This window comes from Betta splendens, chromosome 24 (genome assembly GCF_900634795.4).
Source record: "Betta splendens chromosome 24, fBetSpl5.4, whole genome shotgun sequence".
Classification (NCBI taxonomy): domain Eukaryota; kingdom Metazoa; phylum Chordata; class Actinopteri; order Anabantiformes; family Osphronemidae; genus Betta; species Betta splendens.
This window is the reverse complement of record NC_040901.2, coordinates 10,604,046-10,621,288: the sequence shown is the minus strand read 5'-3', so window position 1 is coordinate 10,621,288 and position 17,243 is coordinate 10,604,046. Positions and strand designations below refer to the sequence as shown.

Genomic DNA, 17,243 nt, shown 5'->3' with positions numbered 1-17,243 from the left:
TACCAATTTAGTATATCCTCTGAAAGATACGAGATATAATACGAGACAATTTAGGGCAGAGCAAAGGCACGCTCTAAAATAGACACAACATAACTTTATTGAATTTGATTATGGCGTTTCCTTCTGTATGTTAAGAAGGTTTTTAAACGCGATTGAGTGCTTATATGACTTAAAACCTTAACTGTCTTAGTAAAGTTTAAATACTACTTAATTTTAGAGCCATCAATGTTGTTATCGCGAGATTTTTAAATGTTAGCGTGCTTAGCAACCGATGTTGCCTGGTTCATTAACGCTGGTGAGAGTCGCAAAGCCAATCAGATGCCAAGTTGTATCCATTCCACCAATCAGAGCTTAAGTGGGGCGAGGCTTTCCCCTCCGTGTTCCGTGTGGAAAGTTTACCGGTTCGGGTGCAAAGTTTCAGCCGTCTGCAAACCGGAGCTCGTCGGCAAAGCTGTCTAGAATGTGCTGGTAACGTCCACGGGGCTCTTACACGGGAACTAGATTAATATCCTTGAATTATTTAGGCTCCACTGTTTTCTTATACGGGCGAGTGATGTTGCAATCGCGATATAACGGCAGTGAATGAAGACGCATTGATCGTATTGTCTCCTGGGAGCCAGCTAGCTTAACGTGGTTAAGTCGTTAGCTTGGACTAACCGTAGCTAGCTGATGTTCGAGTGATCTCATCAGGGGACACATTTATTTTATCACCAGCTCGAAACTCGACCAAGGACCAACAGGACCTGGAAAATGGCTTGTGAGCCCAATCGCGTCCGGTTGCTATGTATGCTTTCATTGACTTTCGTGTTTTTCGTCGTGGAAGTGGTGGTCAGCCGGCTGACCTCCTCTCTGTCTATGCTGTCGGACTCCTTCCATATGCTGTCGGACGTCATCGCCCTGGTGGTGGCTTTGGTCGCGGTGCGCTTCGCCGAGAATACTCAGGCGACCAACAAAAACACCTTCGGCTGGATCCGGGCAGAGGTGATGGGGGCTCTGGTCAACGCCGTCTTCCTCACCGCGCTGTGCTTCACCATCGTCCTGGAGGCGATCCAGCACTACACCGAGCCCCACGAAATCGAGAGCCCGGGGGTGGTCGCTGGGGTGGGTGCCGCGGGGCTCCTGGTTAATCTGCTCGGACTCTGCATGTTCCACGGGCACGCCGGCGGAGGCCACGGACACTCCCACGGAGGTCACTCGCACGGGAGTAAGAACAAGAGGAGTAAAGCCTGCAAGTCCCAAAAATCTGGGAATGGATCTTCAGGAGAGGAGACCAACAACTTGGTGGGAAATCACAACAGCCCTGGCGATGTGAAACCGAGAGATGGTAATTATGAGTCAATGTCTGTATGATGTGTAAAGCCTTAGATGTTGTTTAGACAGTGCAGTGTATTAATTTACACTACAGGCCGATATAAACGCCACGCACCACATCTCCATTGTTGGCGGTTCAGGTTGCACAGCAGTATGTACCAATGTCTCAGGTGAACCTTCAGGACTGCTGCCAAAGCGACTAATCCTCATTGTTTCCTTTTCAGTGTAATATTTAGGCTGTGTTTGTTAACCGATTTGAGTTGTTGAGGGTTATTCTTTCCTTGGTAACGTGGTCACAACAGTGACATTAAATGGTGAAGCCTCGGTTTTGGGGTTTTCTGAAGACCTCACACAGGGGCCTTTATAAACGGTGATTTGTACAGGCTTGTGTCAGATTCAACCCAGAACAAAAACGGGATGTTTAAGGAGACAAATATTGCCAAATCTGTGACGCTCACGTGCCTTGTAGTTAGTTTTCTTGCGTCATTAGCACTCTCACTTCATTGTTTTTGAATTAGAGACAGCCTGCTTGTTACAGCTTGTCATATGTAGTTCATTTGGAATTGTTACTGCCGTCTAATGGCGACTTCCCACACCCTCAGCCCAGTAAAAGCACTGTACTGTTGGTCATATGTCCCAGAGTCAGTCGTCCCTGTCGCTGAGGGGTTAAACCCATACAGCAGACCATTTTCTCCCACACGGTTTCTCCCAAGCTCTGCCAGTTTCAATTAATGGAGGCGGTTCTCCCCGCTCCTTTGTGCACCAGGCCCTTCCTGGGCCATACATCAGTGTAACCATGAGGCCGACAGCCCCAGCCCCACCATTAGCCGTTTAGATAAATGACCCAGCCATGTCCCAGGATGGGAGTGAACCCACCCGGGCTGTCTGCTGTGTTTCTCTCTTTCATAGCCTGGAGTTAACCACAAGGCACACACACACAATGAGGCCAATTTATCTTTCACAGTGAAAGCAAAGAAATAAGAAAAGTACAAATATCACTATAATTGAAACTTAATCACCTCCAACTCTGAATTGTTCTCGGTCTCTAAGCTCTTTACTTTCAGTGGAGCTCAGGTCAAAGTAGATAGTAGGTATTGTTGGCCTCTTTTGTTTGACGCTTAGCCCCAACTGACTATTAAATGGTACACTAGACCTCTACTGAGTTATGTTTTCTAACATTGTTTCATGTTTCAGAGATGTGTTTTTGCACCCAAATGAACCCAGTTCCTCACAGCAGCTTTTATTTTTGTCACTGTTTCTCTTTGTTCTCTCGTATGGAATGCTTCAGAAGTGTCTTAGTGTCAAAGTCTATCTGATTATTACTTTGGTCACAGTAAACTGACCTCCCTGTTTTTATCTTTATCTTCAGAAATCAGCTGTAAAGACAGCACAGAGGTTCAGATGAACGGCAACACCCACTACGAGGACATGGACCATGACCACTCATCGACGCAGCTCAACATGCGCGGGGTCTTCCTGCATGTGCTGGGTGATGCGCTGGGCTCTGTCATTGTGGTTGTCAATGCTATTATATTTTACTTTGTGTGGCAGCCCTGCAAAGCGGGTGAAGTGTGCGTGAACCCGTGCATCAACAGCCACTCCACAGACCACCAACACGTCAATCACACCCTCGTCGATCTGCTGGAGGCCCACAAGACGGCTGGCCCCTGCTGGGTCCTTTACCTCGACCCCACGCTCTGCCTCATCATGGTGGGAATCCTGCTGTACACTACCTACCCACTGCTCAAAGAGTCAGCCCTCATCCTGCTGCAGACTGTGCCCAAGCAGATCAACATGCACAGGCTCAACGAGCGGCTGCTGAGTCTGGAAGGCGTGCTGGCCATCCACGAGCTGCACATCTGGCAGCTGGCCGGCAGCCGCATCATCGCCACCGCTCACATAAAGTGTCACGACCCCACTTCTTACATGGAGGTGGCGAAACGCATTAAGGACTTCTTCCACGACGAGGGCATTCACGCCACCACCATCCAGCCTGAGTTCGTCACGTTCAGCTCGGAGTCCCGGGACTCCCTCTGCGAGCTCTCTTGTCGGACTCAGTGCGCTCCCAAGCTTTGCTGTGGCTCCGCAGACAAACAGGCCACAAGCTGCGAGAAGAAGGCCAGCAGCGACTGCAAGGCCGCGGCGTCCTCGGCCCTGGAGGTCATCAGCGAGACCCCCGAGCACGCTGCGGCTGTTCAGGTGTGCCCTCGGTCGGAAGCGGAGGCCGTCGTCACCAGGGAGGTGGAGTCATCTCTGTGAGATGGGAGCGGCAGAGAGAAACAAAGATGGAAAGATGGAAAACTACCACCTAAATTGAGATCATCTTCGTCTTTTTGACCCATTGTTGCTCTGATAAGAAAATAATTTTCCCTAAACTGTTGTTTTCCCCTTTTTAGTGACTGAACATCCTCTTATAAAACCTCAGTGTTCATGCCTTTGAGCCTCAGTAACCCCCCCCCCCCCCGTTGCCTCTTGTCCTGACAGTATGGTGACGATGCATGACCTACTGTCCTCTGAGACTTGAGCAGGACCTGCATGAGTGTCCCCGCATTAGCACCGTGTTGTGATGCGTCCCTTTTGTCCCGTGTTTCTGTCCCAAAGCTTCTCCCTGCTGGTTTGAAGGGACCTGAGAGAAACCCCCTCTTCCAAAAGGTCATGCACAACACATGCAAATCAGAGCACACGTCTTGTTTAGCCTATGGACCTATTGGCATAAAGTCTCCTTTTCTTACTCCTTGGTCCCAAGTGGAGGAGTATTTTATTGCATCATAATTTAAGTATTTAAGTTATTAGAAGTGATCTAATTCTCGCTAGATGCTGTTTGTAATACTCAGTTTGGACGATAGATTTTAAATTTTCTGTCTTGAACCTTTTGGACGGGCCTTCTTTGCTGTAGTCATTTGACAAATGTGATGTTTCAGCCTCTTCACTGGGTTTGACTTTTAACTTTAGTCTTTAGACGGATACAGAATCCATATCAACCCGTCTCTCTCTCTCTTTCTCTCTCTCTCTCTCTCTCTCTCTCTCTCTCTCTCTCTCTCTCTCTCTCTCTCTCTCTCTCTCTCTCTCTCTCTCTCTCTCTCTCTCTCTCTCTCTCTCTCTCTCTCTCTCACCTTGCCTTTTAAGTACATAGAAAACTGCTGTGACATAGCACATAGTATATTAGACAGTGTAACTGAACCTCTTGCAATGGCAGAGTCACATGATTATTGTTAATTCCTGGATTTGACGCCTTGCAGGCCAGAAGGTTGAGTGTTTCGTGATAAAGTGAGCACTGTATGCATTAGTAAAACACTATCCTCCGTGTGAACCTGGGCTGTTCACGAATGTGCTCGGCACCTTGTCACAATCTACGCCGAGCAGGTTCCGTGACGCTTCCTTTGCATGATCAGGCCGAGTCCTGGTGTCTGGAGCCTCCGAGCTCTGCAGAGGAGCTCCAGTTGCTGCTTACCAGTACCAGCTGGTATCCTCCAACATGACTGGGGAGGGAATGACTGATCACATAGCTTGTCTGTCCCCTGCTTTCTGCAGCCGAGCAGGCTATTTTTGCTCACTTAAAGTCCATATGGTGGCCTTTGAACTTGTATGAATCTCCCCCATCTGCTGTTATCATTTAACGGCGACCCATCGGTGCATCTCCTATCGCCACTCCTCATGAACAGTGTATGCAATATAGAAACATGTGCTGGGAAATGGTTGACACCTTATTGGGGTCACTTATATTCTCTGTCTCTTCAGTTTGTGTAAAATGATAAACAAAAGTGTTGTTTTATTTTATTTTAGATATGACGCATCAGTTGATGTGTTTTTGATATATCTATATATGTATATATACACATGCATACAGTACATGTCAAATGTGTTATTGTGCAATAAAAAATGAATGGGTGTTTGGTACAACTGCTCAACCCACACCTGCTTTGGTTCATTCTTAATTTGTCTTTATGAGTTTCTCTTTGTTTCATCTGGTGCATCACAGGCAGACGACCTGTTCAGTCGTTGGTGTTAAACGTCTTATATCCAGTGTTCGTCAAGACTTTGATCCAGCGTTGACTTTTACCTGAGAAATCCACTGCAACCAGAGGAGTGTGTGAAGGAGATTAAAGGAGATTTGCTGTAGATTTGAAGAAGCTGCGCTTCGTGTGCAGTCTCTGAAATGAAGACGCGCTGCTGTAGTTGAACGTGTGTGGTTTCAAAGCACATCCTCCGAGACGACAAACGGTCAGACGCGCTCTCAGTGAAAACCGGATTCAAAAGATGAGGTCGCATTTGTGCGTTGATCTTCCCTAAACCCAACAGGATATTTGCGGCTTGTGTCACCTGCTCCGCTCCAAAACCGCAGAGCGTCTGAACAGTAATGATGCGGCGTTGGAGCTGTCGCAGCCGCTGTCACAGTGACACGCTGCAATTACGACCTCCTCCGTGGTGTGGAGACGAACGCTGCGGCCCGAGGCTGCTCGTGTGAGGAGCCCGGGGGATTTCCAACGCGCTCACCCTCTACCCAGCATGCCTCAGGGCTCAGCCCCACTCTATCTGAGCAGCCTAGTGTGCGACCGTGAAGGTTTAATGAAAAACGAATCCAAAAGCACCAAAGTTAAAAAAGCAGAAGTAAAGGGTTTTGTGAACGTCAGCCAGTGTCGACTGGAGACGAGCTGATGACTCAGGATATGAAGTTCAGCTTGCTTCATTTCCTCTGTGCTACACTGTGGTTGTAATGTTATGGCCAACAGACCCCCCCCCCTTCCCCATTATAATAAACCCCACTCAAACCCACTGTGGTGGAATCACCACCTGTTTGACAGCTTCAGCTTGAAAACGGAGACGCTAAATCCTTCTGCAGCACAGACTTATCAGGGGAAGTGTGTTTGGTTAATGTTTCACCGGCGGATCGTACTGTACTGCCTCACCCACCCAGCCCTCAGACTTTGATCACCGCAGTTGAGTGGGTTCATCCTGCGACAATTAATTCCTCACTGATTAACTCACGGGCGCACATTTACGTGTCACAGTTATGTGATCTGCATACAGTAAAGACAGACGCCTGCTGTGGGCCTCTGTAGGAGCCATTATCAGATACTGGGACTCCTCATCCCATCATGGATGTAACAGAGACACATTAACGCAGCTGTTGTTATTTATGTTTGATCGGTCTGATGCTGATTGGTTGATAGACGTACTAAGACCTCCTGCTACAGTAACAGATTAATAATATTTCAGGTTTTATGCCCTACATTCTGTTTTAAAATAAACTATATCACTTTGCTTCACTAGTTAAATCAAAGAACCTCAAAGAATGGAACTGTGAGCCTTGTGATGATGTGAGCCGTCAGTGACTCAGCTGCATTTTGTCGTGTGTCACGATGAGGCTGAACAGATTTTTGCTGTTACACAATGTGTTTGCTGCTGTTCCTTTCCCCCAACGTCCTCCTCCTCTAAATCACAGATTTTAATGGTTCTGATTTATCTTTGGAAACAAGCACACAGTCAGAATCTGCGCACGCACGCACACACACACACACACACACACACACACACACACACACACACACACACACACACACACACACACACACACACACACACACACACAGCCTCGTGAGCTGATTGTGTGAAAACAGCACCTTCACTGTGAGTAAGCTTCCGTTCCACTAACCAGAGCAGCACATAATTGACATGTTTAATATCACTCCTCTCCTACACACACACACACACACACACACACACACACACACACACACACACACACACACACACACACACACACACACACACACACACACAGTAAAATAGCTCCTCCACATTTGTATCGCTCATCTCTTCATGCTGACTAATGTATTCAACTGGTTCTTTACAACTTTATGGTTCACTTACTGGTTCAGGCTGAAATATCATAAATAAATAATGTCTATTAAATGATAAAGTGTGAATTTACGATCCACAGAGTTAAATCCCTGAGTGCCTGATGATGAGGCCTCAGTTTCATTCCTCCGTTAGAGGCTGTAATGCAATAAGAATGAATGAAACCTCCTTTTTAATTTCTTTACTTTTTAGAATCTCCCGTTTACTAGAGAGAAAACATCACGTGAAGGCTGAGCTAAACCACTGTGCTTATGATGATGGATGTGTTTATTTGTCTGAGATGTGAACACGTGTTTTCAGTGATCCACCATCAAGTTCATACAAAACTCAAAAACATAAACTGTTTTCCCACAAGAGAGAACGATATCAAGTAAGGATGAATTTCTACTTTGCAGAAAATTGTGTAAAAGTTTTTCCATTTTGATAAATATGCAATAATGACTTATATCAACGCCCAGACTGTGCAAACACTTTTCCCATGTGTATTTAAGGTGTGGAGCAATTCAGCAAAACATCTCGGTCCTGGGCTGTTTTCCTTTCCCTCTCATTGTCTTTCAGCTCATTTCTGAGAAACGGGCTGCGATGCAGGCAGCTGCTGTCCCAGCATGCACTGGGGTGGGAAACAACAGCCGTGATGATCCTTGGACGCTGTGACGGTCAGAGAGCGATCCAAGGTTATTAAGGAGCAACAATGTTGTGAGGTGGGTCTGTTATGTTTGCGAACCCAGATTCCAGTCATTGCTGTGACTATGTAACATCGCTTCCACGCGGCCTTGAGCAAACTAGAGGCAAGCAAGTCTTGGTCTTTGCTATTTAAGTCCCCAAAGTCGCTAAAAGTCACAAAAACCTGCTGTCAGACGCTTTTATTAACAGAGAGAAGAGTCCTCACAGCAGGGGTCCACGCTGCAGACAAGTCAAGCTGTATGGACGTCTGCAGGTTCATCTGAGGCTCAAAGGAAAGAACTGATCAATGGCTTCCAGACCGAAACAGGAAGTGAAGTTCCGCTCGCGTGCGGCGACGCCTTCGCTGCCTTCATTAGCGTTCCAGCCATCTGGACCTCCAATATGTCTGGGCAGCAGGCGGCGACCCCGCGCCCCCGGCCGACCCGCAGGCCGGCGGGCGCATCGCTCCGCAGTCGGCCGAGCAGGAGGACGGAGTTTTACGTAACGCGTCCTCATAGAGTGTGTCATCGCTGCGCGTGCACGCGTGAGGCTGACTTTCCCGCGCGTCACCGCCCTCATCAGCATCCCTCTCAGCCTGAAACGGGCGCCGGGGGTCGGGGGTCGGACGTCCGTGGGCATAAACGTCGGTGCAACTGCATAACTTCAGTCTTTATCCCGCTTGTGATGAGCTGGGAGAATATTCAGCTCCCCGTGCACATTCACACAGAGGCTTTTCTTTTGAAACGGCCCGTTGGACAAAGGCCAAAGAGAAAAGGGGCGCGTCAGCAAATCTGGCGTGTTGTTTTTCTTTTTTTTTTGTTTTTTCACCGCGCTCATGTGATCCGGCCTGAACTTCCTTCCCCACGGCCGCACCAGAGGGCAGCTACTGCTCCACGGCCCTCGGTCGAACGGTACAGAACATGTGTGTCAGCGCTGTGGGATTACGTAACGCTCGAGCAAGGGTGACAGATAAGAACAAAAAAAGGAAAAAAGCCCCGGATAAGAATTAGAGGCGGCGAATCGCCATGACAGCAACAGATGGCGACGGCTGCATTTATAAGAATGTTAACCTTTAACACCCTTTTCAGTGATTCGTACTTAACTCATCATGGGACTGTTGTACCTCCGAGAAGCCCGGTTCACCCTGTACACGCCTGGAACATGACATTCGAACAAAGCTCACATTCATCTCCGTCTGTGTCCGTCCACAGCTTCTCCGCTGAGGGAGCAACAAGGCCTGATTGTGTGACGGAGATGCACGACGAGTGAAAACCCCACTTCACCTCCTCCCTGAACCCCCCTCCACCCCCACGGAGTCTTTGTTCCTATTGCGCCAGTGCTGTTTGTTCAGCAGGTGAGGCGGCGCGCGGTTTGTTTCCTCGAACCTTTTTTCCAGCCTTTCATCTCAGAGATGCAAAGCGCGGGTCCTCGCCTCAAACGGCCCCGCCGGCCTCTGTGCACGCGGCAGCTTCTGTCCCTCCAACAGCCAGCACCACCTGTGGCCACCACCCTCCGCCCGCAGATGCAACGTGGGGTCAGTGGGTTGTGCTGTGGGTAACAGTGGTGACAGTCCGCCCCCTAGTGGCCTGTCTGCATGCGGACAATTATAAATATAAAACAATACAAATAGAAAACAATACAAACAAACAGTATTTGCATTCATGTTAATATTACTCTTCTTTGCAACAGCTGAGTCTGATCTAAAGCCGAGGACGTGACTCACAAGCGTGTTAGTCGCGCGCTCAGGCGCTCGTGACCAGTCTGCACTTCCCCTTCGCTGCCACTGACTCACCTCTGCGAGGATTCAACGAAGGCGGAGCATGTGTTGAACAGCAGAGGCTCACTGACAACATTAATTTTGCTTTTGCTGTTCATCACTGGTGAGAGGGCGCGTGTGGTGATGGCGCCCTCTGCTGACAGCCCTCATAGATGCATAATCACTGTTTGTCTTATCAGTTTTTACTAGACGTGACAAATAAAAATTTGAAGAACGACACACAACACAAAGCAAAACGTATTTTGTAAAACATGTCAAGGCTTGTGTCCATTGGTTTTAATCTTCAACAAGCTGTTTCCTATTTTTTACTGTAGGTGACGGTGATTAGGTGGAGGCAGATGCACATTCAGACCACAGATATGAGACTAAAGTTGTTTTCTGTAAACAACTCACATCAGGCCTGAATGTGCATAAACACGCATTACTGGTGGCCGCCGTGGAGTGGGGGTCTAGAAGCTCTCCCCACGCGTCTCTCTGTCGTGCACGAGCACGCGTGCCGGATGACGCACCGTCAGAGACGCGAGGTTAACGCGGCGCTGATGGAGGGAATCACTTTAGCGGATTAGCGCCGTCATCTGTTCGGATTTCAGCAGGAGCTTACCTGCCCATCTGTCACCTTCGGGCGGAGGAGGAGGAGGAGGAGGAAGAGGAGGAGGAAGAGGAGGCCTCGTTCCGGCTGTGTGAATATTGCGATGGCTGCACATTGAAATGGGCCTTAAAATAAATTAAAACCTACAGAGAAGGAAAATGGTTTAAATGAGTGAGACATAGACACTCATACTGTATGTTTCCGCTTAAATCTGCATTAATTCTGTATTTGACAGCATGAACTAAACTCAGACGATGCAGAGGAGGAGCGCGGACTATGACTTCTTTTAGCTCAGTGAAAACAGAAGCTGCATCACAATATTTAAATAACCGGTTAAAGTTAGTATTTCCTGCAGTGAAGAGTCCGCCCAGCGTTTTATTCAGCCCGTAGCAGCGAAGGATGGGTGATGATGATGATGATGAGGAGGAGGATGGTGTGAGGAGAATTTTAAGGTTACTGTGAATGCGTGTTCAAGGAAAGCGCCTGAGGTTAGCTGCTCCCACCTACACACGGAAAAAAGCAACAAACCTTGACAAACACCTACATAACGACGGCACAATCACCACACACACACACACACACACACACACACACACACACACACACACACGCACGCACTTTTCCAGCCACCCTGTACGTCGAGCAACGGGGATTCATTATGTGGAGGATGTTAATTTACCAGCACCGGCCTCGTGCGGATGCTGCGCGTGCTCCTCGTTGCCCAGGGAGCACGCGCTCCCCTAAAAACAACACCCTGCGAGAGTTAGCTCCCCTCGCTCCGCCTCATCGTTCAACAGCACTCTGTCCCTTTTATCTGCCTCTTCATCTCCCTCCCGCTCCCTTTGAACCGATCGAGCTTATTGTAGACAAATGGGCTTAGCCGCGTCGCTATGGCAACGGCGAATCGCAGAACGCTACATAAGCACTTCATCAGGGGCCGTGACACGACGGCTCCCGTTGGAGATGGTGCCCCCAGCCTCCTGCAACAAGTAACGGCAGGCTGGAGAGGAGCTCCCGGGAGGAGGAGGGAGATAATGCTGTGGGACTGTTCGAGGACGTGAGAGGAGAGAGAGAGAGAGAGAGAGAGAAAGAGAGAGAGAGAGCGAAGCAGTAAGACGAGAGAAGCACTGAAAGAGAGTATTGAGACCGAAAGTGATGTACGAGAGAGAAAGATAGAGAGAGAGAGATGAGCAGAGACTACGAGAGACGATGATTCCGAGTAGAGACGGAGAAGAATCGAAGAAGTAGAACGTAGAAAGAGATGAGAGGAGAGAGAAAGAAGGAGAGAGGATGAGAGAGACTGTATCGAGAAGAGAGAGAGAGAAAGAGAGAGAGAGAAAGAAGAGAGAGAGAGAGAGAGAGAAGAGAAGAGAGAGAGAGAAGAGAAGAGAGAGGGAGAAAAAGAGAGAGAGAGAGACCAGTTCTCTTTGCGCTCTGCTTTTTATTCAGCCAGTTGTATCTCGCCGTCCGCTTTTCGAGAGCCCTTCTAATTCTGCTCCTCTGTGATTTCGTTTCTTTGGGAGCCTGAGACAAACTTCAAGAAAGTAAGAGAAATGTCTTATGTCTGTGTTTGTGGATGTAAAGTTCATTTAATGCACAAAATGTTGGAAAACTAGTAAATGCGAGCCGAAGATTTTCATTTTAAACTAATGATTATTTTCATTATTGATTTTTTTGTTTAATTATTAGTTGCCGGAGCTTAGCAGCGCTCACTGACCAGTCACTGACTGTGGCTGTGACTCAGTTCACAGAATGATTATGCAAACATCAGAGCTGCACTGATTCTCTGTGAACAACCTTTAAGCTCATCACTTCAAATCTAAACAATCACTGTTTCATTGAGCCCGTGTTCCCACACACAAGGACATGAAGCTGATCTCAGTGACTCATTCGATTGCAATCAGCGGCCTTTTCCGTTCTCCTCTCTCCTGTCGTCACAGGCAGGAACGCAAACAAAGGACAGGCTGAATCTACAGTAGTTGAATCCAGCAGCGGATAAAACACCTGCAGAACGAACAGCCAGGAGATAAGAGGCCGATCTGTCCAGGTGGGGAAATGGATCGGGTTCCGGATATTAACAAGTGATCCACAATTATAAACACATAGGGCAAAAACACTCAGTCAGACGAACCAGTGCTTCACATGTTAATCTGTGTAGTCTGAGCAAGTGCATCTGTAAAATATCTCACTGTCGGCTCATTACTTTCGATTAAAGATGTAAATCTCAAAAAAACAAAGGCTGGCGAAATATCTATGAGCACCAGTCCACGGTGAAAGCTATTAACTGCAGCGGTTCAGGAGCTCGGCAGCAATATTGTGTGCTCCAGTTTAATTAAAGGTCACGTCTAATTATTTCAGTGTAATGATTTCCTGCGATCATCTCAAGGGGCGGTGAGGGAGACCGAGGCCATGTCCTCCTGGTTCAGCTGGAACGAGCCCTACCGCCGCAGCCCGCGGCGGGACCCGGCCGAGGTGGTCACCGACACCCTGATGCTGGAGTTCAACTGGCAGCTGAAGGAGGCGGAGAGGCTGCAGAGGGAGAGGGAAAATGAATACCGGCGCCTGAAGACCGGGGTGGACTACAGCTGGCTGGCCAGCACGCCGCGCTCCGCCCACAGCATCAGCACCGGGGAGAGGCTGGGCCTGGAGGACCTCTGCTCCAAGGTGCCGCCGTCCTGCTGCGGGCTCGTCATTCTCAAGTGAGTCGCCTTCGGATCAGACTTCGTAGCGCATATCTACGGCGCATTTACGTGAGGGTAACTAGAACAGCAGGTGCCTTTTCAGTGCTCTGAAAGGCTTTAATACGGCAGCATCACCTTTATGGGAAGAGGAATTCTCCAGCTGTGGTAAAAATAACCTGAAATAGGATGGAATCAGATCAATATTGATACTGAAACTCGTTTTTCCCGGTAGTGCATTTCCTGAAAGCACATTTATTAGAGAGAGGCAGAGATTTCTTGAGAAAAGTGCCCCGGCCGCCCTCGGGCCAGCCTCTTTGTGACAGCCGTCCTTTAATCTGCAGCAGAGACTCTCTGAGCTCGTCGGAGCATCTGTTCTGAGAAAGCTGCTGATGCCCCGGCCTCTCGTTTGACAGGTTTTTGGAAGCAGTTTAGGAGGCGCTAATGTCGAAGAGCAGTGAGGTGCTAAGCAACATAGGTTGAAGTCACACATACCCAGATGGAGCCCATTCTGATTTTAATTAGCGGCAGGAAGGTTAAGTCCTAATTAACTCACTCTCTCAGGAGAGATGCTACTAAATGCAGGCTGTTCTTGTACATAAGCAATGATGAGAGCTTTTCTTTGCTGCGCACAGGTTCAGGGAGGTCATGCAGGCCAACGAGCCAGAAGCCCAGGAGGTGTCCGGCCTGTTCCGCTCAGTCCTCCTGGAGGCTCTGGACCAACTGAAGGAGGAGCAGGAGGCGCAGAGGCTCGCCCGCCAATGGAACAACAAGCGTGCCATGAGCATGTCCCTCATAAATTTCAGGTCTCGAATCAAAATCAACCCATTTGGAAGCATGGTGGGCCTGAACTCGGCCGTGGCTGACGGGACGGGGCTCAGCGACCTCAAAACCGTTTCCGAGGACGTGGAGAGAGGGGTGGAGAGCGAAGAGAGGGCGCAGAGGGTGTGGAGCGTGCCCGACTTCCGCTACAAAGGAAGCAGCAGCAGCAGCAGCAGCAGCAGCAGCAGCAAGGTTGTGTGAGGCGGCGTTCACAGGACAGATGCTGATGTTTCCAACTCCACTTTGCACCAGATGCGGGAGGGTGAATCCCATCCTCCTCCTTCTCTCCTCAGCAACCTTTTGCTCTCAAAGGGTGACGTCAGGTATTTCTCTCAGATCTTCTGTTCCTTAAAAACTGAGTTCCAGCACTTGGAGGACTTTCAGCTTTAATGAGATTATCACCCGTTGAATGCCTCTTTTAGGCTTAGACACTTGGCATTAAAGGTTTGTACTGAAACCTGGTACTTATTTTATTAATAAGTTTGTTGTTGCAGAAGAAAATGTTTGTCAGGCTGTTGTCTTTGGTAAATCTCTCAAACTATCTCTCATGGTTAGTGTCAACATTAATGTCATCCAGAGTATGACACAGGCTTTCGCAGTAGAATGAACAACACGGTTTCAAATCTGAGGTCTGCAAGCCAAAAGCTTATATGTCCTCAGCTGCTCTTGCCCATAAAAACAGATAATGTACAGAAATCAGCAACAGACGTGACAAGGTAGGTTTGACAGAAACATTTCAAGGTAAAATCCTTTCAGCAGTTTATTGCTGTTTTCTGTTTCTTGCACAGTAAAATTCAAACATACACAACAGGTTTACTTTAACCATGTTTATCATGTTTAGGGAACTGATTATATTTTGTTTCAATTTACTGATGGCTGATACAGCAATTTAAAAAAAGTTGGAAAAGAGGTGCAAGGATTTTGAGAATAAAAGGAACAAACCATGAACTAACAACAGTTGATTTGTTATTTTAGGCAAATTTACATATTAAGAACTTCAGTATCAGTGTGATAACACTGTGGTTCCCATAATAAGATTTTACTGTTGAAAGTAGGGGATTCTAAAAAAAAAATCATACACACTGTCCTACATGAAATATGTTTGACATGACCAGTGGGTAAAAAACACGAACGGCTGGTGAAGGTGGTGATGTAGGCAGGACTGTCATTTTTGAGTGTGACTATGTTAAAAGAACTATTTAACATTTACACACATTCAAACCACGAGCACATTTGAGTAAGTTTGCTACAGTTCCTCCACTTTTCTTTTGCTTTAACCACTCAGCACATTTCATATGATGGTTATCGTTTTCTATATCACAGAGCTTGACAGTAGCGCTGTAAAAATGTAGCTGGTGGTCAAAACCCATCTGACTTTGCTGCCAGGACGTCACTCCATCCATTTTGCTGCCTTTTCCATGCCAATGCAAATTGTCTTCGGCTAAGCAGTTGTTTCCTGAGTTCTGCTGATGTGTCTGAGACTCAGCATTACTAACGGCAGCCACAGTGACATCACAGGGTAGAGTTTAGGAACTCAAGAAGTTCTGCTCGATTTTTATCCCGCTGCAACAAAAAGGGTAAATGTAAGCAAAGATAAAGAGCAAAATAAATTCAAAATATATATATTGCTACACCCAAGAGAGATACCTGTTTGTCTTTCTTTGACTTCTTTACTTTCATCTTTATTTTTTTCCCTGAAATCATGCTGTACTTGCCTTTATCCCTGTCCTTCAAGTACTGAAAGAAAAACAGGTTTAACAAGTCTAGAATTAAAAACATCATAAAATCATCATCGAAAAGCCACCATCGTCAGCTTTATACATATTGATATTTAAAGTAATGTTGTTAAAGACAAACAAATATTTGCTTCACAGTTTTACTAGTCCTCTAAACCTACATGTTTTGCAAGACAAAGGTTTGGTACTATTTGCATTTTACACTTGCTCACTTTAAAGGGCACTTACTTTGGAGATCTGTACAGGTCCTGCATTGTCTTCTCCTCCTTTGGATTTCTTGTCCTTTTTACGTTTATGTCGCTTCTCTTTCTTCCCTTTCTGCTCCAAGACACAAAAGAAAATTGGTTTTCAATAAATGAATAATTTAATAATTAGAACATAATAAACATATCAAATAGAAAACCCAACTTTACTTTTTTCTGCTGTTTCTCCTTTTTCCTTTTCTTAGACTGTTTTCTGGATTTACTGCGTGAGTCTAAAAGTAAAGTAAATAGACGTTTTTAGTATTACAGATGAGCAGTAGTATTTTATATTTTTTAAAGCATGTGATATAAATAGTTAATATAAATACAGTTTTCTACAAATGCTCAGTTAAATTGACAGCTTTAAATTAAAAAAAAAACAACGTACCACTACTACTGGAGCTACTCCGACTGCAGCTGGATGAGTGTGATGATCCTGACGAAGACGAGGAGGAAGATGATGATGACGAAGATGAAGCGGAGGAAGAGGAAGACGAGGAAGATCTACTTCGGCTGCGTTTTCGCTTCCTTTTTTCTAGTCCTAATGAACACAAAAATCATTCAAGCATTCAGACCTGTTGCTATCTTTGAGGTTTGGCTGCGGAGCATCTTGCTTTGCGTTACTCAATGTTGGTCCCAAATCCTCCTACCGCTGCTCCGTGATCTCCTCGTTTCATCTGTTCTCGAACTAGAGCTGGAGACTCTGGTCTCGCCCCTCGAAGACTATAAACGAGCACAAGTCTATTTATTAGCTGTCAGAAGATACACTTGATTGAAACGTCAGTTAACAACATCTAGTTTACTGCACAGAAGAAGCATCGTTCATCAGGTAGTTTTCTACTTCTTCTGAACATTTTATAGAGTTTTTTTACAGTTTGAAGACGGTCTTCAAATAGACAGTCTTTGACATCAATGTAGGCCTCAAGGTTTAAAAACGTTCAACTTCTGTGGGTTTGGAAACAGGTAATTTCTCTGGTATTATCAGCAACAAGAATACGTTTGCTACGCTAAAGCTAAAAGACGATTTGAGCTATTTATTTAAATAGAAAAAAGCAAAAAATGGGACATTTACTCACCATAGCGCAAGTAGCTTCCAGGTAATATAATCACCAATATGCCGACAGTACACCCACTCAAAAGGGGGAAATGTATAGATATTTTTTGACAGTTATCTTTAAATTAGCATTAGTTAGCATTCTCTGTGGACATTTTGTTTCCCATGATGCACCGCTATGAGTTACGCCGGTTAGCATTGGCTTAGACCTTAAGAGTCGAGAGTAGATTTATGTGAAAGTAAAGCACGTTTCCCTTTAGATATTCATTTGCATTTGCCGTAATATCGGTTTTATCCTTCATTACAGCCCTCACGAGCCTGGTTAATGTACCAAAAGCCTAACCACTTATACGGCGTTAAACACCTTTAGCTTTACTTACTCCCAAGGGTTGGGATCTAACTAGCTAGCTAGGCGTTATTGAGTGAGAGGCAGTTATGTAGTATCACAGCGCCTCCTCTGGTCCGGTTGCAGAAACAACATGTGTCTGTGAGAGCGTTTTTATCTTGTTTTG

General features: G+C 46.7%; 3 protein-coding genes and 1 long non-coding RNA gene across 6 annotated transcripts; 2 read left to right on the top strand and 2 right to left on the bottom strand.

The window, feature by feature from the left end:
• Positions 1-297: 297 nt before the first annotated feature.
• Positions 298-5,225, top strand: slc30a1a (solute carrier family 30 member 1a). Its single transcript, XM_029141703.3, has 2 exons — positions 298-1,324; positions 2,681-5,225. Exons 1-2 carry the CDS (start codon positions 751-753, stop codon positions 3,568-3,570), a joined length of 1,464 nt encoding a protein of 487 aa, XP_028997536.1. The 5' UTR covers positions 298-750; the 3' UTR covers positions 3,571-5,225.
• Positions 5,226-8,632: 3,407 nt separating this feature from the next.
• On the bottom strand, positions 8,633-11,059 carry LOC114850159 (uncharacterized). Of its 3 annotated transcripts, none has more exons than XR_008693935.1 (3): positions 10,879-11,059; positions 9,557-10,702; positions 8,633-9,423 (listed from the first exon to the last, which is right to left on the bottom strand). It is a non-coding gene; the product is annotated as an uncharacterized LOC114850159 (long non-coding RNA). The 3 variants fall into 3 exon arrangements; XR_008693936.1 differs by having other exon boundaries at positions 10,212-10,702; XR_008693934.1 differs by having other exon boundaries at positions 9,557-10,342.
• Positions 11,060-11,535: 476 nt separating this feature from the next.
• Positions 11,536-14,297, top strand: rd3 (retinal degeneration 3, GUCY2D regulator). Its single transcript, XM_029141417.3, has 4 exons — positions 11,536-11,743; positions 12,140-12,246; positions 12,586-12,898; positions 13,513-14,297. The coding sequence occupies exons 3-4, from the start codon at positions 12,609-12,611 to the stop codon at positions 13,898-13,900; spliced, it is 678 nt and encodes a 225-aa protein (XP_028997250.1). The 5' UTR covers positions 11,536-11,743; positions 12,140-12,246; positions 12,586-12,608; the 3' UTR covers positions 13,901-14,297.
• Positions 14,298-14,445: 148 nt separating this feature from the next.
• On the bottom strand, positions 14,446-17,137 carry si:ch211-22i13.2 (uncharacterized protein LOC553945 homolog). The gene is made up of 7 exons (XM_029141418.3): positions 16,754-17,137; positions 16,328-16,400; positions 16,066-16,218; positions 15,849-15,910; positions 15,664-15,753; positions 15,347-15,436; positions 14,446-15,262 (listed from the first exon to the last, which is right to left on the bottom strand). The coding sequence occupies exons 1-7, from the start codon at positions 16,754-16,756 to the stop codon at positions 15,212-15,214; spliced, it is 522 nt and encodes a 173-aa protein (XP_028997251.1). The 5' UTR covers positions 16,757-17,137; the 3' UTR covers positions 14,446-15,211.
• Between the last annotated feature and the right edge of the window lie 106 nt (positions 17,138-17,243).